Source organism: Wasmannia auropunctata, unplaced genomic scaffold, assembly GCF_000956235.1.
Source record: "Wasmannia auropunctata unplaced genomic scaffold, wasmannia.A_1.0 LD336101.1, whole genome shotgun sequence".
In the NCBI taxonomy this organism is placed as follows: domain Eukaryota; kingdom Metazoa; phylum Arthropoda; class Insecta; order Hymenoptera; family Formicidae; genus Wasmannia; species Wasmannia auropunctata.
Window position 1 is genome coordinate 1348803 of NW_012026789.1, and position 26264 is coordinate 1375066.

Consider the following 26264-nt stretch of genomic DNA (forward strand, 5'->3'; position numbering starts at 1 on the left):
CCCGCCTATCCTTTAAAGATCAGTACTGTAGGTAAAAAATTGATTAATAATTAATTAATTGAATATTAAAATAAGCATTGCTGTTTAATACGCTAACCAATGTAATATTTCACTATAATATTAAATTTTTCTAATTGATCCTTCATTTTTTATCAACCAATTTCTGCCGAATGTAACAATGTGTTAACAGCGCAAAGGCTAGTTTATGTTCACCCAATCCGTTGGCTAAAGTTATTAGGCGAAGAAATACTCTCTCTCTCTCTCTCTCTCTCTCTCTCTCTCTCTCTCTCTCTCTCTCTCTCTCTCTCTCTCTCTTGCGCTTGAGAGAAAATTTTTTCTAGGCTATTTGCACTAAATAAATAACGATGCCATCATCATCATCTCTCTCAATATAGCTAATGAAAATGTAGAGGATATAAATTATCATTAGGGCATCTATGTAATAATTTGCAATTTCGCGCTTCTGATTATAATGCTATTTATTTTTGGATTATGAATCGAAACAAAATGGATTTTTTGCACATTTCGGCAAATATGAAAAAAAAAACATACATATGTGTGTTCGTTGAGTTTTTTTGTATGCGTATACACACATATTACATATGTCACATACAAAAAGAATATAGACTTTTCACTTGCTTCTAAGGTGCCGCGCAAATTTTCCTTGTTGTTTCAATCCGAAGCCAAATGTTCATATAATAGGACAGAGTTGTTTTATCATGGAACACGCATCCTATTATAAAATAACTATCTTGGCGAAAAACAGTAGGTATTTGAATTGAATTAGAAATATTTGCAAAAAGATCCATAATACGTAATACATGCCCTGATTGTGAGTGATATTTTCTTATTTGCGGAACATCTCTATTTTTTATATATTCTCTATTTACAATCGTGTTCCAATCTCAACTGCCAGTCCTAATAAGTATTATCAGATATTTCTTATAATTGTATAAGAAACTATATATAATATAACCATGTATAAGAGAAATATACGAGGTTTCGAAAAAAGCGATAAACAAGGTGTTGCATCAATATTGAATCGGAATTATCGGAATGTCACGGATATTACTGTTACCAAACGTAAACAAGTATTATAGTTAAATGAATTGTCGGATCGCGAAGAATGCGAGGAAATTTTCAAATAAATTGAGAAATGTTTCTTGGGATACGAAAGAGGTCAGTCGGCAGGTGAAAAGAGAAAGATTTTCCAGCATCCATCGCACGCAAGTCTCTCCGGCATTGCGAAACGCCATTTCTCAGCGTAACGCACACGCCAGGCTTAATTGCCGTCGCGAAATAACTCCCATGAGACGTCATTGTTATTATGAAGCTCGCTCTCCTCGCGCGGCGCGTTCGCACCGAGGCGCGCGCGGACGCCTGCCTAGAACCTACGTCATCTCGCTTTAACGACCCCGCGCGCTCAGATCCCACGACGCGACGGGCCACCGAAATTCGCCCGTCCGATGCGATGATTCGGCGCTAAAGTGAATTTTTATGGGGGCACTCGTGAACGTCTCGCAAAACATTAAATTCTCAGGGTTAATCTCGCCTAGCGTCGTATCCCCGATAAAAGCGTCTCGACGTACAATCAACGCCCCTCTTCTTTATACCAACGTTGTCGCGCGTTGATACGGCAATCTTAGATCTGGAGAACGCAATTAGCACGTTCAGCGCCGGCGATAATTCCGCAGTTTCGCTCGCGGAATCTATACGCTATAATGGTTTATCGCGGCCACGCGAAAGGACTCCGAATGAAATCGATGAATCCGAGTGTAACTTAAAATTTTATAACGGTCGCATTAAACTTCAAAGACTTTAACTGCTATCCGAATCATAGTTTTACATAAAAATATTTTATTTTCAATATTTTATTTTTTTTAATCTTTTTTTTTAGATATTAGATATACTTTTTTACGCGCGCGTAAGAATTTTTATGTTGGAAAATGTAGGCCGGAAAGATCAAGAGTCACGTCTTTTCTGAAAGTGCGATATTTCAATGTTTGCAGAGTGGAAAGCTCAGCGCTGCAGTTGGTGTGCCCGCTGGATTCTCGTCCGGTGCAGCTAATCTTCCGAGCGTTGCAGGTGGTCAAGGAGAAACGAGTGCTCCTTCGAGATGTTTCGGGAGTCGTCAAGCCAGGCGAATTGTTGGCCGTTATGGGCCCTTCAGGTATGAAGCTCTCTGTTATATCAATCTTTCACGTCAGCTTTCGCAACGTACCGTGATTCGATAACAATGCAATACGTATCTCAGAGAATTCTTTCAGACGAACAATTTAATTCGAGATATCTAATTCAAAACTGTATTTTAAAATTATTCGATTGTTCGGTGAACTCAATAAATTTTTATATTTGCAGTACGATGCCTAATATGTGAAAATTAATTAACAACAGCGGGAACGTTCGCTAAATTCTGATGAATGAGTTTAAAACATTTCCGAAAATGATCACGTGAAGTTGCGTACACGTCGTATCGGTTAAAACTTCTTGCCAATGGCAAAAAACGTGCAGCTTCGTGTTTACTCTGTACCATTACATTTCTGTAATGATCCTACTTTTTCGCCTCGTCCCGTCCCGACTCCCCCCCCCCCCCGATGATCCGCCGTAATTGCACGGCTCCTCGAATACTCTTTCGCGTATCGCATTATTTCTTGCGAATCTTAATCGCACGGTGTGCTGCGTACGTGGACATCATGCGCGGAATTAAGCCTGCGTTTCTATCTTTAACCGCTTTTATGCGCGCGGCGGCGAAATATACACCAGCCCGGCAATTTCGCTCGGCTGGAATATTTATCGCTGAAAGTCCGTGCGCCGCACGCATCGTGCGCCACATGCAGAAATCTAGTAGAAGTTCACCGATCCTAATTATTTCGAACGTTAAATTCTCGCCATCGTTTCCCCAATGCAGAACGAAATGGAAAAAAATTGAATTTATGACGCGGATTGAAAACGAGTTCACGCGATTTTCAGTGGCGTTTTAACGGAGCTCTCCGAGTGCGAACGCATTTATAATACGCAGCAACTACACTTCTTCATTTTAAATGTCTTAAAATAATGCAACGAATATACTGCTTGTTTTTTTAACAATTTCGTAATTTATCTCACTTTAAAACATCTAGAGATATTTTTATAAATCCGGTTATAATTTTATCGACCTGGATCGAAGCGAGTATGTGAAGATCGTGCCTGAGAATTTATTAAGATTTTACAGATACGAGGAATGTCAATGGGGAGGCTGAGAATTTAACATTTTTAAGCAGCTTGAGAAGCTTTAAAGAGCTAAAAGATCCGAACATTTAGATGGTATTTCAGAAATTTCACAATGTTGCTTAACGCAACAAACGAAATCGCCCTTTCTCGACAGTGAAAATAGAAAAAAAGTGCAAAATTATATAGATTCTCAAGCGACTCGAATTAACAGATACTCATCGACGACATATACGGCTTTACGTAAGAATTTTCACGCGCGTAAGAGGACACCTAACGCGACGGCAATGTGCGAAAGATATATCCACCGAAATGTATAACGAGCTTGCACGACAGCGTACGAAGGCGCTAAATTTTTGTCTGGCATATTTGTTACGCAGGCTGTGGTAAAACAACACTGCTGAACTGCTTGTCCGGCCGTGTTGGCGTGGACGCCGGTGAGATCTGGCTGAATCGCGAGAGGCTCACCAAACGGTGGCGCAGAAGAATCTGCTACGTACAACAGCAGGATATTTTTTTCCCCGATCTCACCTTACGGCAGACACTTGAGGTAAGTTCAACGAAAATGTTGCACGCGATAGCAATTGTGATCCGATACTGAACGCGCGATACACAATCATTTCGATCTCTTTATTGACGTTTCGTCTCTTGTAATAATTTATAAATCACATAGAGTTAAATATATAAGCCTCTGGTGTATTGTATTGATTTAGAATGAATTGAAGAGTCGGAATCTCCCTTTGTAAAAGTAACTCGCGAGATCGAGCTATTTTGTGTGCCACTTGTAAATTCAAACGAGGTATTGTACTATGCATTATTGCGCTTGTGAAATATCTTGACACCTATGTTTACTTTTGGCACTATTTTTACTTTAAAGAATTGTGCAAATGACATACGGTAGTGTATGACGAATACCAAATATACAACGTGTGTTGCATATTTGATAGAATATCTGGCTGTGTATATATGCGAGATGATTCAGAGTATAGAGATTGGCTACTGTACGCCCCGCTAACTTTTGTATACACATAAATAAATGATGAAACGAAATCGCCAACGGTATTGCCGATGCAGAAACTGATCGGAGGATGGGAGGATGAAAACAATTTATATATGTATGCAAAACTTAGAGGAGTATATATGTCAGTGAGTCTCGTGGATTTACACGCGTGTCACTCGCGCAATGAAACAAGCAATGAAAAAAAAAAAAAAAAGTAAAAACGAGCGCAACGAGACAGTTGCTGTGTGGATGCATTTCTGTACCCCGTATCTCGAAACAAGAGGACAAAACGCAGAAACGTTTCCTCGTTTTCCACGAAAATCCGGCATCGCGGGCGTATGCCAGGGCAGCCGTGCGCGCGCCTGCCTTTCACTCAATATTCATCACCGGCCTACGCGCCGAGTAAGCGGGAATTAGGAGGACACCCTGTACGCAAAGATCGCGGGGAATGCAAATGCGGGCTGGGAGCCAATGCGTCCTCCCCCTCCCCCCTCCCCCGCCTCCCTGGTTGCACTTGGGGGATTTAAGAGGTCTGGGCGGAAAACGGACACGGACAGATACGCGCTTTGTCGCTTTAGCCGCTCTAATCGAATAAACATGCCGGTATACATGTACGCACACGCGCGCGTGCACCTGCGCGTGGCGAGAGTTCGAGTTGCGAATCGAGAGACAGAGAGTCTCGTAACAAGGTGAACCGAAAGACTATTTTTAATCTTGGAGACATTTAATATCTGCACTACCTTTTCTATGTCTAATATTTTTCTTTATTTTATATATCTCGCAGCGTCAGGAGTGTGCTCTCATTTCTCGCGTGCGTGTGCCAACTGAAAATTTCCTTGACAGCAATGAAAATTGAAAAATTAATAGTACAATAATTGAGTAGTGTCAATTATAATAATTTTTTTATTTGAACTTCTTCAATTATCCCTCAATAATATTTATTGGCGAGATAATCGAAAAAGTTGTGATAAAAATAAAATACTGTACAAACCAAAGTTTTAGAGCGCAAGAACAATTCACGTCTTAAAATAAGAGGTGTAGACAAAAAAAATAGATATATTGATTCCATATTCCCGGATAAGATATTCGTCTGAGAATTATTTCGTAAGTTCAAAATTAAATTGCATAACAACGAAGGAATATGGAACTCGTATGAGAAGATTTAAAAATGAGAGATTGTGTAGGTGCAATTTAAATACAAAAGCATGAGGTTTGTTTGCTTGTTGTCAACGATTTCGTAGCCGCGTGTTGAAGGCGAGTGTCTAAATAATTTAAATTCGACCAATTGGAATAATCGAGGTATTGCTGGTTCTGCACCTCGCCGTGGTAAAGAGGCTTTCAATAAAATCTGAATCTGTATATCGCTATTTATTAAAAGGATATCGCTATTTATTAAAAGGATGACATCTTCTCGACAAATAAGAATAAAAATAATAACAATAACTTTATTATTATAAATAAATAGTTAATATTTTCAATAATGATTGCTAAAACATTGTAAAAATTGTTTGCGGCATGAGATGTTTCCTGGCATTTAGAAATCGAGCAAGATAATTGAATAATTAAAAAAAATATAAGAAAAGAGAGAGAGAGGAGATAGGGAACGTGTCACGTGCACGGCGCCCACTCGCGCGCGCGGTACCTACGCGGCACGCGCGTGTCACACGCATAGCGATACACACGCTACTCTCGCAACGGACCATCGGCGTTCGTCTAGCCGCGACCGTTAGCGTGAAACACAGCGGCCCGAGCGGTGTCGACGGGGGGGGGAGGAAGGGGGGAGGTCGTATCTCTCGCGGTGACGTCATAACTCGGTCAGTGAACCACCGAGAGCTCGCGGCGTGCGTCTTACGGTTTCGAAAACATTTGGCGCCGCCTTTACACGCGCGCATACCGCGCGTGCACACGGCGCGCGCTGTTTAGAGAGAGGCACGACCGCGGTGTAGTTCCTTTCAGCGGGATGACACTTTCTCTCTCCCGGCAGGCCTCCTCGCCTTGCCTTCTTTCCTAGGCCGCTTCCTCTCCCTTTCCGCACGGTGGTTTCTCGCTTCTGTTGTCTATCGCGAGAGAGAGAGGCATGTTTTGTATCCAAACGGCGAAACGAACGCAAAGTTTGGAGGCTGCAGGGTGCGCTTTGGGGATCATCGTCCCCAATGCGATTTTGCAACACGATCATATGACTAGTAACCTAAATATACTAGTACCTAATATTTCGTATAGATTGACGTTGACCTCCTCTTTCTCGAGCGAGTTGTTTGATGACACATGAATGAAAGTAGAAAGAAAAATATTGCGCGAAAATCATCTTATGTGTCTAAATGTATTTAGAAAATTCGTGAAATAATATCATTATCACTTGTATTTTGCATTCTATTCTAAATTATATTTGTAATTAGTATATCATAAAGTTAAATGTTTAGATTTGCATAAAGATGTTCCATGATGTATTTAGCGAGAAACATTTTCATTAAGAAGCAATTCTTTTATCAGCATTACGATGGTTTTCGCTATTCATATATGTCTTATCAATCCGTCGTATTTTTTCTGAATTTGTGACAAAATTGTAAAATGATTTTAAATAATCATAACAACATGATACAGTTTTATTAAATTGTTAGTAAAACAAACTGCAGAAAAAAAAGATTGTTCGAAATTGAGCAAAAAATAAGAAGAACGTGCTCTGTCCGTCCGCAACCTTTCTTAAAAGCTTGGCCTCGTCAAAAGGCCCTTTCGTTCCCGAGACAGGAATGTAAACTGTTAAAGGGAACAGAAGAAGAGGTTCACTTTTCCGCGGTCCGGTTCCACAGCCGGGTATCGTCGTTATCTTTATTTAGACATAACTGTGTTCCCGGCGAGTACAATATCATCGGCCGCACTTTCTCTCTCCGCATAACGGGGCCCCCTCTTGTGTAACGGCACGAGGAGAATGAACGTTGAGAAACGGCACGTCGTCGTCTCGGCCGGGTCTCTATATCCGTACGCGTAGCCGCTGTTGATTGTGATATAAAGGGCGATCCATAACATCATCGCGCATCAAGCCGTAGCGACGACACATTCTTGGACGCGTACGACGAACGAAATCGACGCGTTTGCATCGCGGAAAATTTCGCCGGACACCACTTTATCCCAAATGTTTTTAGGGTGTTCCCACGTTATATTATTCTTTGTAATTAACATGCTGATTTACATTAAGATTTTATTGAAGGAATACGTATCTTGTGAAGGCAAATAAAAGTAAAAAAAATAAGAGTGTTATCCGTTTCACTCTGTTATAAAAATATGTCAGTTGAGATTATTTTTGAGATTTTTTTACATTGTTAAACTTTCAGACGTTTTTATAACAAATTGTTGTAAGTGCAACATATATGGAATATATATTGAATATACACGTATATATGTATATATGTATATCTATCTATACATAACAGTACAGTGTAACCATTTACTCGATAACGTTGTGCCAATTTTTTCTGCCGGTGACAGAGTTTGGTTAAAAAAAAAAAAAGAAAATAATCGCCGTGAATGACTTGAATAAAATCAACCTTTCGAAAAGACTAAGATAAGATTAAATAGAAGATGAATTATCAATTTATTGCGAGATTATTATTGTTCCAATTTGGCGAGAGATGAAAGAATTTAAGTCATGGCAAGCGTTATTAATCCTGTCCAGGTTAAATATTTTAGTCGAAAGTCAAAATTCGTTTGTTATAACTTAAAAAAAATTCGATTAAAAAAATTCTAATTCACATATTAGTTGGACTAAATTGTAGATTAATATTGTACGTATTGTTTTTTTAATCTTGTGTTTAATCTCTTCAACACTTGTCGAACATTTAAACGTGTCAAATCGTCGATACATCTATTTACGTGGCTATTAACAAATTCTCAGACACCCCTATGAGATAAAAACAGCCCGCGGTTTCGCAATCGACGCGTCATATCGTAATTGACTTAACGATCGGCTTATGACGGGCGCGCCTCCGGCGCGGCGCGTTAGAGCCGACCGGGGTAATAATAGTACAAAGTGGCCTGGATATATTACGAAACGGAAATGCATCCACACACCAGCCGCGATGCACCACCGGCGCTGAGGCGCGGCGCGCGGTTTTGTTTACGTTTGCTGTTTTAATGCGCGCGTTTACGCGGCCCCGTCAGCGCGCGTAAACCGATCGCCGTTTTACGCGCGTCCGCGCGGGCCGCCGCCCGCGCGTCACGCGTCTGCATCGCATCGCATTGCAATTTTGCAGTACCAGGCGAGGCTGAGGCTTCCGGACACACTCTCACACTCCCAGAAGATGCAGTGCGTGGACCACATCATCGAGGTCCTCGACCTCGCGGGCTGCCAAGACACCAGTGAGTACGACGACGGCGCGCGCCGTAAAGCCGAAGGATCGATCGTCGGGCCGCGAACGTTTTTAGACGCGTCCGTGATCGCGGACATGCGCGAATTCGCGAATCACGAGCCGATGGATTCCACCGATCGTAACTCCGCTCGATTTCCCCCGCGGCTCGGAGTCGTAAAGTCCGTTTGCGCGTCCGCGATGTAAACAACGGTGGCGGCTCGCAACATTAGAATTCCTGTGCAACGTTAGAACGTGCGTCGTTACACCACCAATCTAATAGCACGCTCGACCGAGATACGGGACGCGTCGTTCTGGATTAAGTTCACTTTAACGCGATTTTCGGGAACTTACGTTCATTAACACTTTGACTGCCATGTATTACCCATATCTGGGTGACGCGTGAGTTTCTGCAAATGCCCCGTTACTCGTTTGTAGGTGACGATTTTATTTACCTGGTTAAAAATAACTTTACTCAATACCTATATAGATTAAAAGAAAAATCGTAAAATGTTAAAGTAATACATTAGATTTATTAAGAATAAAATTATTTTTCTTATATATTTCAATTGTTTCAATCAAAATAAATAGTGCAGGTAAAAAAGAAATCTTTTTAAAAATTATTTTAGTTTGCAACAGTTTTATTCTATTTCTCTCCGAAATTATATTATAATATTTAATAATCTAAAGAATAAATAGCATATATATTTTATATTATATATATTTTTATTTATATTTATTTTTTATATGGTCTACTTTGTAATATAGTCTAGTTCTGTAATTTGAATCTTTATGAATAGTTGTACACTTTTTCGATTTTGAGCCTTTCATAGTCGATGCCGAAATTAATTTGGCGATCAAAGTGTTAAAGGAAAGCATGTTCATATGACAAGTTATCACTTTTCTCCGTTTTACACTCCATTTTTCTATCTCTCAAATGGAATCCGAATCGAATGTAAATATTCCAAAATATGTAATCGAAGATGAAAATTGAACCGTCCTGATCACTTCACAGTCGTTATATGTGCTGTAAAATTTGATATATGGCTTTCGTACAACTAACTATAAATAACATTAGCCCTCCCTCTTTTCGACGGTATAACACTGACTATAGCGCGCAGAGGTGAACCGTGTTTAATGTTAATCTCGCGACCGGCTCTTACCGTTACCGTCACCGTGACTATCCGTCTTGGTTTAACATTTTGATTGACAATTTCCGCGATCGCGAATATCGAACCGTTGCGCGAGCGCGTTAAGTAGCCATTGGGCGCGTTATCGAAATATACACGTAGGAAAAACGAGCCAAGTAATATGCAGGCTGACCTACATGCATGACTTTCGCGCTTCGCGTCGTGAGATTTCTCAGAACGATGTAGATTCGTCGCTAACGAGAAAATTAAACGGGACGTCGTTTCCAAAAATAATATAGATCCTTCGTTAACGGGTAAATTGGATTGGACGTCGCCGCTTAACGCTCGGAAGCTAGACGGCTATTGGCAATTAAGCGTTAAATTCGTAAGAAGCAAGAGAAATCCGCTTAATCGTGATCTCGAAGAACAAGATCTTATCCTATCCGTTGATGGCTCCACGTTGTTAGTTTACAGATATTCTTTTTGTACTCAATTGCTCATCGAGATTTTTTTTTTATCGGAGTTAAAGATCGGTCGCGGCTTGATCTCGGAGTCTCATCCGAACGACGCGACGGTAGAACAGGCGACACGAATTCGCGCGGCCTCGCATGTAGCCACGTCGAAACGTCGAACGTAGCGGAAGCGCGGTGACATTTTCCGGAATACAAACGAGGGAAAGTACGGACGCGTATCTCTGCCTGCCGCGGCACGCCGGGCTCATTGTCGGCCGGTTGATAAACGGTTTCCTCGATCGTTAACCCCCGGAGCTCCTCGAGCGCTGAACGCGCGAATGTCGCCTCGGCCGCGCTCAGCGCATGTGACGTAAAATATTATTCCCCGCGCGCACACAATTATACGTTCGTTTCTCTTCCTGTGTGCCCCGAAGGCGTGAGCGACCGACGGCACACAGCGGCGACAGCGGCAGCGACAATAACGACGACGACGACGACGACGACGACGACGACGATGATGATGACGACGATGACGAAGTTTAATAATTTACCACGCGTTAGAGATCACGCGCCCCGCGTCTCGTTAGTTCTCCAACTGGCGTTGGCAAATCCGAATATCGGCACCGGAGAACGTCGCGCGGGCGCCAACGCCGCCGGCGAACGAGGGAAAGGGAGCGATCCGATGGGAAAACTATAATTTATCTTTATTGTTCAGCCGACGGATTTTTTATCGATATCTCTGCTCGTAATTCACATTATTCGCGACCGCGGACGTAGGTTCGCATGCTAATAAAACGCCTTTGATGCTTTGTTGTCTGAGATCATATATATATATGCACGCGCGCGCGCCGTATCTTCTGAACCTTTTTAAATATGCCCCTTTTTTTCTCCGCCTCGGTGAAATGCGTGACATGGTAATTACGATCGCCTACATTTTCAATATCTTTCGTATGACGGATCGCCCGTATCTCACCGCCGCAGCCGAGTACTATTTTCGAGTATTATTCACGACGTTGGTAGCGCAATCGCGTATAGAAACTGAAAAACGATGCGCATTAATTCCACGCGACAATACTTAACATTCGCAATTATATTACGCCCGCACATTTTTAATTTCTGTATATTTACGAAGTGATATTTATAATTTAATTCACCACAAGGCATTATTTCTTTAATATATGTATGTAGACTAATTATGTTTTTCTTGTGCAGTTATTGGAGATTATTCGAAGCGGGGTATTTCCGGTGGTGAAAAGAAGAGGACGAGTATAGCCTGCGAATTACTCACGAATCCATCATTAATGCTACTCGACGTAAGTTTTTGCTACATTTTTTCTTCGTAACTAGATACACGTATTTTAAGTTTTATTATAATTGTGGTTTAATAGCAATTATATCGTTAATTTTAGAAGAAATTTGTACTTGTATTCTATATCCACACTCCTATATCCGTAATGCAATACGTACATATAATTATCTTTAAATGTTAATTCAATCGGAAGAAATTATTATTGTATAAGATTTAAATAACTTATGGAAACACTTATGCAGAGAAGCTTACAAATCTAACTATAAAACGAATAACGTATAACGAATAAAATTTTCAACTATTTCCGATAATCCACATCTAGAATTCTATATATTATGATATTAAGGAACTGTAAAATAGAAAGTTCTTCGAATGAAATCTAGATGAAATCGCGGATTCACATATCTCACAATTTATAAACTGGAAAAAATGGACGATAGGATAAATTATATGAACTAATTTCAGTAATTTCCTACGAGAGTTCGTCCAGATAAAGTTTCCTAAATCTAATTAGCATTGCATCGCTAATTTATAAAATCTTTCATGTTTCAGGAACCCACGAGCGGACTCGACTCGCATTCGGCACAGGCATTGATCTCGCGGTTGAAGAAATACGCCGAGCAGGAGGGTAAGAGTATCGTGGTGACGGTACACCAACCTAGTTCCCGGATGTTCCACAGTTTTAGCAAGCTTCTCCTACTGAGTAACGGTCAGGTGGCGTACTACGGTTCGACTGCGAATGTCGGTAGATTCTTCTCCACGATAGGACTTACGCTACTGCCGCATTACAACCCCGCAGACTTCATTCGTGAGTGCACTTTACTGATATAAACTGATTTCGTTGAATTGTATGTATACTTGCGAATGATATACGTATATACCTAGCAGATAAAATCTTTTATTTTTCTCTGAATATTTCAAACTCATAAAATTCGCGGTTTTTTTTTTTAAGACCAGTTTTTATCTATAATCTGTCCCTCCAATATATCTTCTACGATGTAACTTTTTTTTTATATAATATATATTTTATATTCATATCACAAAAAGTATTGCGTCTTTTGCACAAAATTAGAAGAGAAGCATCTAAAATAAAATTTAATCGAGTAGTACATATAGAGTATAGACTCTACATTTTTATGTTTAATGTCAATTTTAATACTTAAGTCAAGTGACACGAGTAAAATATTCTTTAATGCAATAATTATGCATAAGATATAAAAGTGAAAGAACATTTTCCTAAAATATTTGCATTATTACGGAGACAAATAATTTCCTGTGCGTACATATAAATATACACCTGGAAATGACTATGATCACATGTGTATTCTCTTGAAATAACTATCGATAAAGTGCTGCGGGAAGCGAATGGTGAATTGAGCCGGTCGAGAAAAGAGCTCTCGGCGTTATACGAAACGCTTCTGTTTCAGTGGAACAAATAAAGGGGCCAGAGGAGGTTCGAGATCGCATCGTTGCCGCAGCGAGAGCTGCAAGACAGGGACCTGACTGCCCACCGGAACTTCGCCCGGAGTATAATCCCAGCCAACATCCGCTCTGCGACCATCTCATCCATTATCACGAGCACCACATCAGCCACAACGGTATTATATAGCATGCTACAGTTCGCCCCGCGATATACGTATTTAAATGTATGCACACCTAGACTTTCCCCCGGACCGCAGGCGAACCGTTACGGGCTCCGATGTGCCCATTTAAAGCGCGCACTTGCTCAAAGATCGAGTGTATCTCGCGTATCTCCGACCTACGGCAAACGCTGGAAGGGCCGCTTTATGAACTGCTAAGATAGGCAACTTGACTGAACCTGTCCGTTGAATGTTTAGTGCCTTTAACTCGCGAAACGCTACGGCGCGGCGGGCGTACCGATTCCCAAGAGTTATTTATCTTTCCGTTCCTTGATGGTATAAATACGTATATAATCCATGGTCGGTTCCCCTCGAAATAATCCAAAATTTTCTCGCTTCAATTTTCGACAGCAAGTAATAAATGAGAACAAATAAAACATGAAATGTTTTGAAATCGCTATTTTTTTTAACGAATAACATTAAAAATTTTTGACTAGTCTAAATTGGAATAAGCAAAGTATTCTTTTTCAGCTGTATTTAATATCAAATATTTTAAAAAATTGTCGAAGTTATCGAAATAAATATAATAGCTTACAAAACTCACTGTAGGACAAATTAATTTTTTTATTTCTCATCACAAAAAGAGCCAATTTATACTATAACTGGCATTTATTTATCTACTTTTTCATATTTAAATATTTTCTATTTTAACTATATCAAAGACCATTAAATAAAGAAAAGAAATTTCTACGAAGAAAATTCCTGAAAAACGAAATTATAATAAAATTACAAAAATTTATGTAAATAATTGCATATATAATATGGACTTGTTATCTTGACAAATTCACTTAGGAATGTCACGATAAAATAAACTGCAATGAATATACGTAATAGAAAAGCGAGCGGAACGAAATGGTGAGATAGTTATCATCTTTTTTTTTCTCTTATGTTCTCTTTTGAACTTTGTGTTATCTCTACCTACTTGCGTATTTATCGACGATGCAATTCTCACAAAGCTACTCTAAACACCCGTTTTCCCGATGCTTTACAGTAAAGGAAGACGAAGGCCGCACGCTGTGGCTGGACACACAAAGCCACGCCAGCAGCAGTGCGAGTTCTGCCGATGACGACTATTCCTGGCAGTGGCCCACCAGTTTCTGGTCGCAGTTCAGAGTGAGTAGGCCTTACGAATGTTTGTAATTACCGAATACAATGCCATTCTATTCGCTTAAGCACACATTTCTCTGTCTACGATTGATACACGATCCTGTGTTTAAATTAAAAAATAAAAGGCAAAAAATAAACACATTATCATCGTCATTATATAACATAAATAATAGACATCAATATAAAAATATATTAATATGAACTATATGAAGAGACAGAATCAAAAAGCCATTTCACAGAAAAAAAATTAGAAAACGATGTATTTTCTTTTTTAATATTCATATTACATTCTATTCATACATATTTTGAATTTAAACTTATCGAAATCCTTTCATTTTGAATTTATATACATTTGACGTAAATCAATGTTTGATTCTTGAAACTGCTTATTTTTATTTCGAACCTTAATATCTGGAAACTGGCGTAGTAGGTCTTGGACGTTCCAAGCGACCGTCCCGACGCCAATTGTTGATAATTTCCAAAGCGTATCCTTCGCGACGGATGAAAGTGTAGCCGCTATGTAGTCAGACCAATTCTTCGAGTCAGATATGACGCACCGTCCGTCGCGTGCGCGAGAGAGAGAGAGAAAGAAGCGAGAATGCGGCATGCCCTGTGTGTGTTATTCATCGGCGGGCGCCGATTAACGAATGCATCTAGACTAATGTGTACCGGTTCTACCTATTCGCGGAGGACGCGTCATCGTCGATCGTAGGTGGATCGCGACATCACGGAGAATCGCACGTATACACGCGAGGGAGGGTAAAAAGGGGAGGCGCGCGCGCGTGTATAAACGTCGCGGGAGAGAAGAAGAAGCCGGCCGGGGCATAGAGAGGAGAGAACTGGGACGCGTTTGCACGATTTGCCATATCCGGATAATTACCGCGCGACCGGTATGCCCGTTCGTATAATCGCGCTTTGCGTACGAATACGAACGCCGCCGCGCGTCACTTGCATCACTTTTACTCGGCAGAACCACGCGTTCTTCGCGGCCTACAGTAGCGGCTCTCCGCCACCTCTTGTTCTTCGCGTGAGAAAGAGAGAGAGAGAGAGAGAGAGAAAAAAAAGACACAGAGCGTTTCAAGGTCCAATATTCTATATATCAGCGATATTTATTGAACTAGGAGACACGGAACATAAATTTTGTTCCCTTTGTTCGTTGACCTGGACATCGTAAAACAACGAATGATACCGATCCGAAAACCAGCCTTTCACGCGATGCCCGAGACACTCTGTATGTATTATAGTTATTGTTTAAAAAGACCTTCGAAACCATTGTGAAACTTTGCGTTCTATTTTCTCACGGACGCTGATATAATCGAATCGTATCGAAGGTATTAATCTGACGTGTATCATTATCAAATCGATGTATCGTGAAGTAATCCGTGTAACCAAAAAAATGCGTCAAATCCTCAAGAAGAAGCATTGATAGCAATCTTTTTTAATTTTTTACTAGAAAAATTATATATATATATATATATATATATATATATACATATATATATAATTTTTAACGTCAAGAAAAAATATCTATATTAGAACAGTAGCCCAACATTCGAACATCATCTTGATGTTTTCATGAAGAGCTTATCTGAAAACTAGCAAATTTTCTATCTTACACGATCACATAATGAGAAAAATTAAATAAAATCTTTAATTTACGTTTGTTAGTAACTTAATTTGTAACGAGGTTTTACCAGGAACCTGCGTCCACATTTGTACAAACGAAATGCTCTCCTTTGATTTCAGGTATTAGTGGCAAGAAATTTTCGAGAGGCACGACCGCGGATGTGGTCGCGTCTTCACTGGCTGCAAACGATAGCTCTCGGGCTTCTAACTGGGCTTTTATGGCTGAGTCTTCCCAGAACTGAAGCGGCCATTCACGATATCCAGGGGTGGATGTTCTTCAGCAACACGTACTGGATGCTTTTTGCACATTTTGGAGCGCTCACTAGCTGTGAGTTGAATTTAATTCTCATTCGCGCTCTTGTAACCGAAATCCCGGCACAAAGGGCTGATATCCCATTGTGCCGAGGCTAGACTGATTATCTCGACAATACCTGCATTAATTAGACACTTGGACGAAACAAAGTTATCGTATATCAAATTTGCGGGGAACCAACAAAATAAATTTTAGTTACGCGGGAATGTAATTATGTGGATTTTCTAAATTGACAATTAAAGCGTTTATTTGCGAATTAAGCCCGAAGCGCGCGTACGATCATAAAGGCTCTTTTTTGATTAATGAAATTTGTACCCTCACAGCCTTTTAATTAATTTCAACTTTATTTCAAAATGCTTGGAAGTGCAGACGAAACTGATTGAGTAATTGGACTTTATCGTAACCGTGCTTTAAATTGCTCAATCAGCCATTTAATAAGGCTCACTTTTTATCAAAGGACCGAAGAATGTTCAATCAAGAGTTGGCACGTGTGGCATGCCATGACCTAATACGTGATCGGTAATGGAGGTCCTTAAATTCATGTTTCTCCGATAACTAGCGAGCAGACATACATGTGTATAAAGTAACAGATGTACATCCTTTTTCTTTCACAAAGTAACATAAAATCGAGGAAAGTGCCGAGATGTACAATCAAATGATGAACTGAGACATTAGATAGAACGTACCCATTATAATCTGTACCAAATCTAATTAGATTTTCGACAAACCTGATTTCGCGATTCTGAGATTCGTAAACCCAGAGTTAAGAGGAAAAAAAGAATAGATGGAAAAATGCTTTGATTATCTTATCGGGTAATTCAGAAGTAGATTCACGAAAAATCCCTACTGGGGATTGAGATCCGGTCGTTTCACAGTCTCCTATCTCGCGGGCAGCGAAACAGCCCGAAGCGAAGCGTTAAACGCGAGAGGGACGCGTCTGATGGGAGCGCTGCGAAACCGATTCCAGCATCACCCCCGGCCTGTTATAAAGCGACGCGCGCGACGTGTTCTGCACCCTACACGAGAATCCGGCGCGGGGATGATTCTGAAAATGACGTTTTTCCAGTTCCCCCGGAGCGCGAGGTGATCAACAAGGAACGCCTGTCAGGATCCTATCGGCTCTCGGCCTACTACCTGGCGAAGATGGCGGGCGAGCTACCGCTGACGGTGATGCTGCCCGCGGTCTACCATATAATTAGTTACTCGATGTTGGGCTTCCATAATGTATCGGTCTTCATCACGCTGCTCATATTTCTGCTGATCAATACGATAGTCGCGCAGGTACGCAATTTTCTGCTGGTTAGATATATTCGGACAAATGGCCGTTCTATGTCATTTCAGTGAAACAAAAATTTTGATTTGGCATAATAGAATTTTGCTCTTGATTGATTCACGTTACTAAAATATTCCATTCGGTTACGTTATTGAAACGTTGAACTGAATCGAAATTCGCAAATATGCGATAGCTAAAGTGTATCGAAGCATAATGGAAAATCTGATAATTATCTATATGCAAGATAATTATGCACAAGGATTGGTGAATGTCGAATTTTTACTTTTACTGACACGTACTAATATAACGATATCGATTCGAGTAACTCTCGGATATCGGATTCAAATTTACAAATGCATATCGATCATCTCTTCGATAAAATTGTACAGTGTATATAATATTCTCATCATAATATCGGTCTATTAAATAATTCTTTCAATTATTGCTCATGAAAAAGTGATGAAAAATTAGATTTTATTCCTGAAGATTCTGGAAAAGTACAAAAATATTTATTAAAATGAGAAAAATTTTGGACAACACAAACAGAGTATATGACATATAATTATCAAAATCAAGATTCTATTATTTTAAATCAAAGTTTTCATATTTGCTTTGGATTATAAAATAGTCTAACATTAGCTTTTTATCAAAATATAAGACATGTGTTAGTTTCAAAACCCACTATGTCGCGGAGAAGAAGGAGAATAAATGATAATTTTATTTTACCTTTATTATATATTTTGATACGCGTGAAAAAAAAGATGTCAAACTAAATTAGACGAAAAGATATAGCTATTTTGCTTTTAAAAAGTTAATATTTAATAGTTGCTCTTAAAAATTTAATAACTAGAAACAATTAATCAAACTATTTGTCAAAATGTTTAACATAGCATTTTGCAGATATCGAAATTCAATATAAACGCAAGAATTATTCTAATTTGAACCTCTGTGAATGTAGTATAAGCAATATCTATTCTTCACACAATATGAAATATCCATTAGATATTTTTTGTCAATAGTAATGCATGTAGTCAATAATTGCAACCGTGTGCAATGTATATAATCGATAATCACACCGTATTTTATTACTATTTTTACGTTATTGGAAAATATTAAACATATAAACTTTCAAGCGCTCTCGGTTTATCTCAAGTCGAAATTGGGAATTTGCCCCAAAATATACGAGGGCATATTCCTAACGGCCGCTCTTGAAAGCTATCGACCAGGTGGAGAGAGGCGACCGGTTATTCAACCGTTCGACATAAGTCGGCTTTATTGCGTCCGGCACCTCAATTTCATGATGCTTTACAGAGTGTCGGATTTTTCGTGGGCGCTTGCTGCGAAGATCTGCAGGTGGGCATCACCGTGTCCGCGCTCTACACACTCTCGACGCAGCTTCTGGGCGGCTATTTGGCGACGTCGGTCCCGCCATGGCTAGCGTGGGCCAGATACATCAGCATGATGCATTATGCCTATCAGAACATGCAGATTCTGGAGTTCGACTACGGCGAACCAATTGCGTAAGAATATATCTTTTGTTTATTGCCATATTTATTTTTTTTATATATTGTGGTTGTAGCCAAAATTTTATCTTGGGCGAACGAACAGTTGTTAAAAAATTAAAGATTCACTTTCGAGGAAAAAAAGATCAGGAAAGAAATTGAATAGATCGGATGCAAACGCGGCTGTGATTGGCAAATTTCGAAAATATTAATTTAACGATAACGCATGGAATTTACAAGAAAGTGATTGTTCTTTCAAATAAGAACATTTAAATTAGAGAAATGTTTTTCAAAGCATAGTTCACGAAAAATAAAAATGTTAGATACATTAAATTAAATATGTAAAATTACGCACGCAATTGAAGTTTTAATCTTGGATCGCGACTGACAAATCAAATTATTGAATTCTAATGACGTATAAGTAAAGATGAAAAATTCTCTCTTGAGCAACGCTATATTGATCGAGGGAATAATCTTCTGTCACGACAGATGCTCGCAGCCGAGTAAGTTCGCCGAGTGCAGAAACAGCACGACGATACCCATTTCCGCGATTCTGGAAAGTCAAGGCGGGGTCAAGGGTTCTGGTCTACCATTGTGGGGTTTGTGGGGGAACACGGCGGTGCTACTGGCGTTCTTAATCGTTTTCCGGACCCTGGGCTACCTCGTTCTGCGTTATTACCGTGTACCAAAATGAGCGTGTTTGGGAGACACGCAAGTAGCACGCAAATTCTCGACACGACTCTCGCGGATCTTCAGTTTTGTTACTACATAGAGTATTATAGCAACCGTCGTCGCGCGCTGTCGTCGCTGTCGCGTGTCTCGCCTCTTGTGTGTCGGTGAATGAAAAAAAAAAAAGAGAAAAAAAATAATAAAACGGCCGCGCACGCTTCGACGTCGTCCCCCGGGAGAATTCTCTCCCGTCGAGAGCTGTCGAACGTCTGTAAAGTTTTTCTATCCAGCTTGAAAACACGGGGGAGCGGCGCGAACGGTTTATCACGCGAGTGCGAGCGTTTTCACTTTTCCCGGCGCCACGTATCGAGCAATGCGACATAAAATGCGAGACTGCAACAGACTTGGCGAGAACTCTGTATGTACAAGCATATACACATATACATATTTTATATATACCATATATATATATATGTATGTATGTGTATGCATGTATATATTGTACATCTAGTAAATGTTGAAGAAACTTTACACACGTAAGGAGCGCGTAATGTAATGCGAAAGAGATGTGCCAGCGCGTGTTCATAAATGTCGATAGCGCGAACGGGACATCGTTGTTTTCTCATTGTTTGCGGCAAGAAGGGTATAATAGTAGGAAAATTTGACGCGGTGTCGCCGAAACTGACTGAAAATTTGTACGATGGCGATGAACCTTTATACATACATAGAGAGATATACATATATATATATATATAAATATAAATATACATAAGCGCATACACGCGGACGATAGGTTTAGATCCTTAAACGTATTTGTAACTGATCCATCACGTTTTATCTCTTTTTTTTTTACTTTTATTACCGCCACAATCGCTAATATTTGTTGATACCGGTAGGAATACTGCTACTGTTTCTATCATTACTTACTACCTTTTTACTATCGAGACGTTGTAATTAAGAGATAGATGAAAGATTATGCTGCTAATTCTAAAGTTGACAGGGTGGAGGAAATAAATCTGTATGTATATCGTGTTATATATATAAATTATATATATATATATCGATATATTGTGTTCCACCAACAAGATACTATTAAACACTATCGACCATGGGAAAATTTTTGTAACTGTCAATGGAGATCACAGTTGCCACCTCTTCGGTTTTCGGCCGGAGACTCCGGCTTTTTGAATAAATCTCCGGCAGACAGAAAAAAATTTCCGGTTGATGTAATGCGAAAGAGACGTGCCAGCGCATGTTCAGAAATGATGTCAATAGCGCGAACGGGATCGTTGTTTTTTCATTGTTTGCGGCAAGAAGAGTATAATAGTGAAAAAATTTGGCGCGGTGTCGCCGATACTGACTGAAAATTTGTACGCTGGCGATGCATTTTGACGACTTTGTTTTAAAAAAAATAGTGTAAAAGATGATGTGATAAGAATTTTATGGCGCCTTATTGATGACACGCACAGTAAATAACGTGAGAAAATGGCATTTAATTGGAATTTCTTCCAATTGTGAAAAGAGGAATATGCAGCATTTTTAATTTTTATAATTTTTTTTTTTTTTTAAGAAAATAAACTTGTGTCGAGTATTTTCACTAGTTTTCTTTTTTCCTTTTAAAAATCGACCTCCAACGAAATATTAATTTAACTTGGGCAAATATTAATTTATTAATTTAAATTGGTGGCAACCGTGATCGAGATCCGAAAATCCGAAAGTGATAAAAAAGAATTTTGACATTACAGACTGTAGGTATAAATTTATCGACATAAATATGTGAACAATATATTATAGTTTATAATGTAATATTAAATGTACAATTTATTATACAGACGCTTCATAAATAATGTCTGTCTACATCACATATAGCCGTAATGCATTTTTTCCATTATTGTGAAACATCAAGATATAATAATAATAACATACAAAATTAATATTATATTATAAACTATAACCGTCTACATTTTGGCAATCATACGAATTTCCAAAAGTTGTCGATTTTTAACTCTTTTGATATGAAGGATGATTATAATCATCCGCTGTGGAACGCTAACTGGAATAAGCCGAAGAATACATGAAAGAAGAATCATTCTTACATCCTTACATCCAAAAATGTGCAAAATTCCTCTGATTTAATAGCTGGTATTATTAAACATTTTATTACGGCAACTAGTGGGAATGCTTTTCCAATGCATTTTACCGTACCGAAAAGGTTGATAGTATCTTGTTCGCAACAGTGCATGAACGCGCGTATGTGACTCGCGCGATACACTTTCGAAGAGTTTGCACGCGCCACGATTCGCGACGAACGTGGCGCGGCGACGAAAAGGAAATTTTTCCGTCGATTATCGAATTTGTTGGTTTCTCCGATGTAATCTCCGTGATATTACTCGTTACGAGAATGGGGATCCAAAATTAATAAGCGGTGTAATATTTCATTGTTTACTCTTTGTACATAGAGAATGTGTGTGTATGCTGCGTGTGTTGTATGTAAGAGAGAGGAAGCGAGAGAGCGATACCGCTTATGTATATATGGATGAAAGACGCATTTCATTCTTATATACATACATACCCTTAGGCACTTATATATGCGTATACATAATGATAATGATAGTAATAATAACGACGCTAAGTATTATTATTCCAATTATTATTACTATTATTATTGCGTAACGATTTTACTCTAATTATTTTAATTTTTATTATTGCTATTATTATTATATTATTAATTATTCCCGCGTGTACATTTTCAACGGACTGAACGAGACGCGCTGTATTTTTTTGTACATGCACACGCGAAAAAGGATATATTACGCTGGAGTCGCATTAAGATTATTATATATAATTCGCGTGAATCCATTTCGTTAACACTGATATCGTAGCGTGTTGTTATACTCCTTTCCTCTCCCGAGTTACACAGTCACGGAAAGCCAGTGTTTGTTATAAATAAGATTAATTAGATTAGGTTATTGCAGTTATATACATGCGGAGGACGTGTATCCGTCTGCGAATTGTAAACGCATGTCAGCCAATCAGCGAGTAATAATATTGTAAGGACAGTGAACTGGACGACTCCAGTGGCCAAGTAGGATCGCCGCAAAGTATGGTGAATCTCTGATTTTTAACGAAGTTAAAGAGAGACGAAATATGATTGATGCATATCTCCGCGCGCGCGCGCGTACGAACGCGCGTTGTCTACAATCTCGTTGCTGTTACGATCGATAGCTCGCTTTCGCTTTTATTACCCGGTATCGCCAATCTCCTTAACAAAAATTAGTTAGTCAGGAATGAACGTTTGGAATTCCGCCGCATTCGTCGAAGGAATCTCGATTCCGCGAGTCGCGATCACGGAGAATCGTCCAGTACACCGATAAACGCAATATCCACCAAGTGTTCATTGAGTTTGGTAAACGAGGCGAGAAGAGGGCAGAGAGAGAAAGAGAGAGAGAGAGAGCGGGAAGAGAGGGATTCGGGTACGGAAGGATCATTGCTTCCTAATTATGTTGAGGCTGAAAGAGGACTGTAAGAAACAAAGAAGAAAACGAAGAAGAAGAACAAAAAGAAGAGGAGGAAGAAAAAGCCGCAAGAGAGTGCAACGTCACCGTGTAATACCGAGATGAATCGAGCCGAGGTTTAAGACGTTCTCGGATTTTATGCAAAGCACGATTCGGGGCCGCTGTATATATTAGACAATTGGCCGTAAATGTAGAAAATCATGAGGAGAATATAGACGCGACTCAGTAGAAAGCGTTTCTCGGACCACACGTTTTTTTCATTTCTTGAACTACAGATCAAATTTTTTTTTTCTTCAATTAGTTTTTACATTCAAAGACTCATCGCTTAACCGAAAGGTCAAGCGAGACTAATTGCAATGATCACGGTAGTCTTAAACTGGCTCTGGCGACAAATAATATCTCGCGTATCCGAGAGGGGCAGCAATGATGAAGCAAATGTATAAACAAAGATTTGGCTGTGTCAACGTTATAACGTCTGTTGATTTCTCTGTCGTTTCTTGTTTTAAATTTTTAACGTCTTGATGAAAAATAAGGAAAGTGAAAGGAAGAGCGCGAGAGTAAAATTCAAGATAGAGTGAGATGTGCCGCGAGTGAATTAAGAAAGAGAGATAAGGTGTGCGAAAGAAACAGAATAAAAGAGCGAGAGAGTATGCGGAAAAGTACTCATCTTTATCGCACATTTAACGTCGAATGATGCGTTAAATCTCGAGGAATCGCATAACGAATAACACAAGCTCGTTCCGTATAAACAAAAAATGTGACCGCATTTCACGTTAAATTTGTGATGAAATGAGTTTGAATGTTGAAGCGAAGGAAAAAAAGGCTGTTTCGGAGCCGTACGTCGTTCACTGATCGAGCGAAGAGAGTAGGTGTGATATACATATACAGCTCTACACGCCCATTTTCGATTGCCGACGAATCGAAGTAACTTATTTTATCTCTATGTCCCCGAATGGTAAAAAATCTGTGAACAAACGCGAACAAAAATCGAGCGAATATAACGAACGAATATAACTGCACCCCGCTTTTGCAAGCGGTTATAAAACGATCATTCTCTCTACGGATATTCTCCCCGCGAGGATGCAGACGTGCATCGTGGGTGCAAAAAAAAACGTGGACTTTTTTCTTTACCGCCTCCGACGCTAATTCTATCATACGCAGGAAAACGCACTTTTTGACTCATGTAGACGTCTTTTCAAAATTTTGATATCCATATATATACAATTACTATACAATATACACCACTGACTGTTAATAAAACCCGCGCGACTGGACATTTGTATGCGTTTTACAACTTTAGCAGCGAGCTCGGACTGTGTGATCGATTATTCACACTTGGAAACCGTAAACTGCACGACTCACATTTTCTGCTGGATGCCGCAAAAGTTGGACGAGGAAAAAAAATGCTTCGTCTCGTTAATAAACGCGACTACGATTCGAGACGAGCGTGTTTAAATCGATCGGAAATTAACATGTGCACATTGGTGCACCATCGTTTTTTCACGCGGACCAGAATAGATAATTGCAAAAGGCAACCTAATGGTCGACTTCTATATAGCTGTTCAGAAAAGTGTACACACAATAGCGGCAATTAGATTAGAAAGTGAGACTATTCTTCCGTAACAAAAATTTAATTAAAAAAAAAAATTAATGACACATTATTCTTTTCTTAATGATTAGAATTTAATAGAATTAAGACATTTTGTTGAAATTGGTTTGCAAATAATTGTATTCAAATACTTGAGTTTTATGAGCTAAACTTATTCAATAAAACAAATTTTTTTTTTTCGATTTTGATTAAGATAGAACATTTTATTATTTAGTAAAGTGAAAGTTTAATATAATTTATAAAATTATAATTTATGAATTTATGAAAAAGTGGCGCTACTGTTATACATTCTTTAGAACATCTGTATACTCGTTTATATAATGAAATATTACGAAAGTAAAAAGCACGAGGAAGCACTTTCGATTTATTCGCCAGATCGGCGAATTTGGATATTACTGATAGCTGTATAATGTGTAATGGAACTGATCGTGATTTATAGTAAAGCAACTATTTTTTTCCGCGAAACTTTCTCATTTTATAATGCGATATAATCACGTTCTCACCTTAACATGACATTCACGCATATTTCTCATCCTCCTCGCCGCGAATAACTCGCACAATTCAGACTTTGGAATATGCAAGAAAAAAATGTACATGCTTTTGCACTAAAACTTTATAAGACTGACGACTGATGTTTTTATATGAATATAATAAATGGCAGGATAAAGATTCCCAAATTAAATTGCATTTACATGTTTGTACGTGTAAGACCGTGTGATGAGCTAAATGAAATTGTAGATTTCGACGGTTAATCATTTCCTTCCCGACGTATAGAGAAAGAAATTTAAATTTCAACTAATCACACAGCCAAACTTTTCTACAAAGGCACGATGTGTAATTTCGGCTTCGATAATACACCGTTTATTGAATTTCGACAAATAGATCAAAATCACTCTACGAGTAAAAAGTGAAAACTGATGGTCGCGCGCCGAACTTACATTCTCATCGATACTTTCCACCCGATAAAGATCTGTGTGTGTTTCGCGGAAAATAAAATTAGGATGTCTCGAGCAAGACTATTTCGCTTTACAAAAATAGTGCCTTTTTTACAAAGACTCTGTTGTTTGTGCCAAGTCAAATCCAAAGGATCTGTAAGACACACTGCCAGTGTACAGACTGGAAACAGAGAAAGAGCGAGAGGGAGAGGGAAAGAGAGAAATGGGTAAGAGATAGGAAAAGAGAGACAGAGAGAGAGAGAGGAGGGAGGGAGGGGAGGAGGAGAGAATGTAGACTAGAATGCGAGCAAAGTGTGCGATGCGAGGTTGTTAATGGAAGACTGAGAATCAGCATACGAAAAGTCACACACGCGAAAACGGACTTAAACTCTTGTCAGGAAGGATATCGCCGCGCGACATAGGCAAAAAACTTTTGGCGGACGGACGAAGGTACGAGCAAGGACTTTTCTGACGAGCGCGGATTGAAAATAAAGCCGAGACATTTTCGTGCGCACGCACGTACATGCAGCATGAGTGCGCACGCAACGCACGTACAAACGCACGCCCATACAATTTGTCGAGGAATGTCCTCATTTTACAAAACTTACGAGAAATACCGGGACTAAAAAGAAATGCC

At 39.4% G+C, this 26264-nt stretch overlaps 1 protein-coding gene across 1 annotated transcript in view; it reads left to right on the forward strand.

Annotated features, from left to right (window-relative positions):
* LOC105461222 (ABC transporter G family member 9) overlaps nucleotides 1–25157 on the forward strand; it is a 30984-nt gene extending 5827 nt beyond the window's left edge. Inside the window, exons 3-13 of the mRNA XM_011707727.1 lie at nucleotides 2010–2170; nucleotides 3588–3757; nucleotides 8455–8560; nucleotides 11342–11442; nucleotides 11991–12246; nucleotides 12866–13036; nucleotides 14070–14191; nucleotides 15932–16139; nucleotides 17191–17405; nucleotides 18709–18917; nucleotides 19389–25157. Of these exons, the coding sequence (XP_011706029.1) occupies nucleotides 2010–2170; nucleotides 3588–3757; nucleotides 8455–8560; nucleotides 11342–11442; nucleotides 11991–12246; nucleotides 12866–13036; nucleotides 14070–14191; nucleotides 15932–16139; nucleotides 17191–17405; nucleotides 18709–18917; nucleotides 19389–19593 (1924 nt within the window). The 3' untranslated portion in view covers nucleotides 19594–25157. The remainder of the gene's footprint in view (nucleotides 1–2009; nucleotides 2171–3587; nucleotides 3758–8454; nucleotides 8561–11341; nucleotides 11443–11990; nucleotides 12247–12865; nucleotides 13037–14069; nucleotides 14192–15931; nucleotides 16140–17190; nucleotides 17406–18708; nucleotides 18918–19388) is intronic.
* Nucleotides 25158–26264: the final 1107 nt, after the last annotated feature.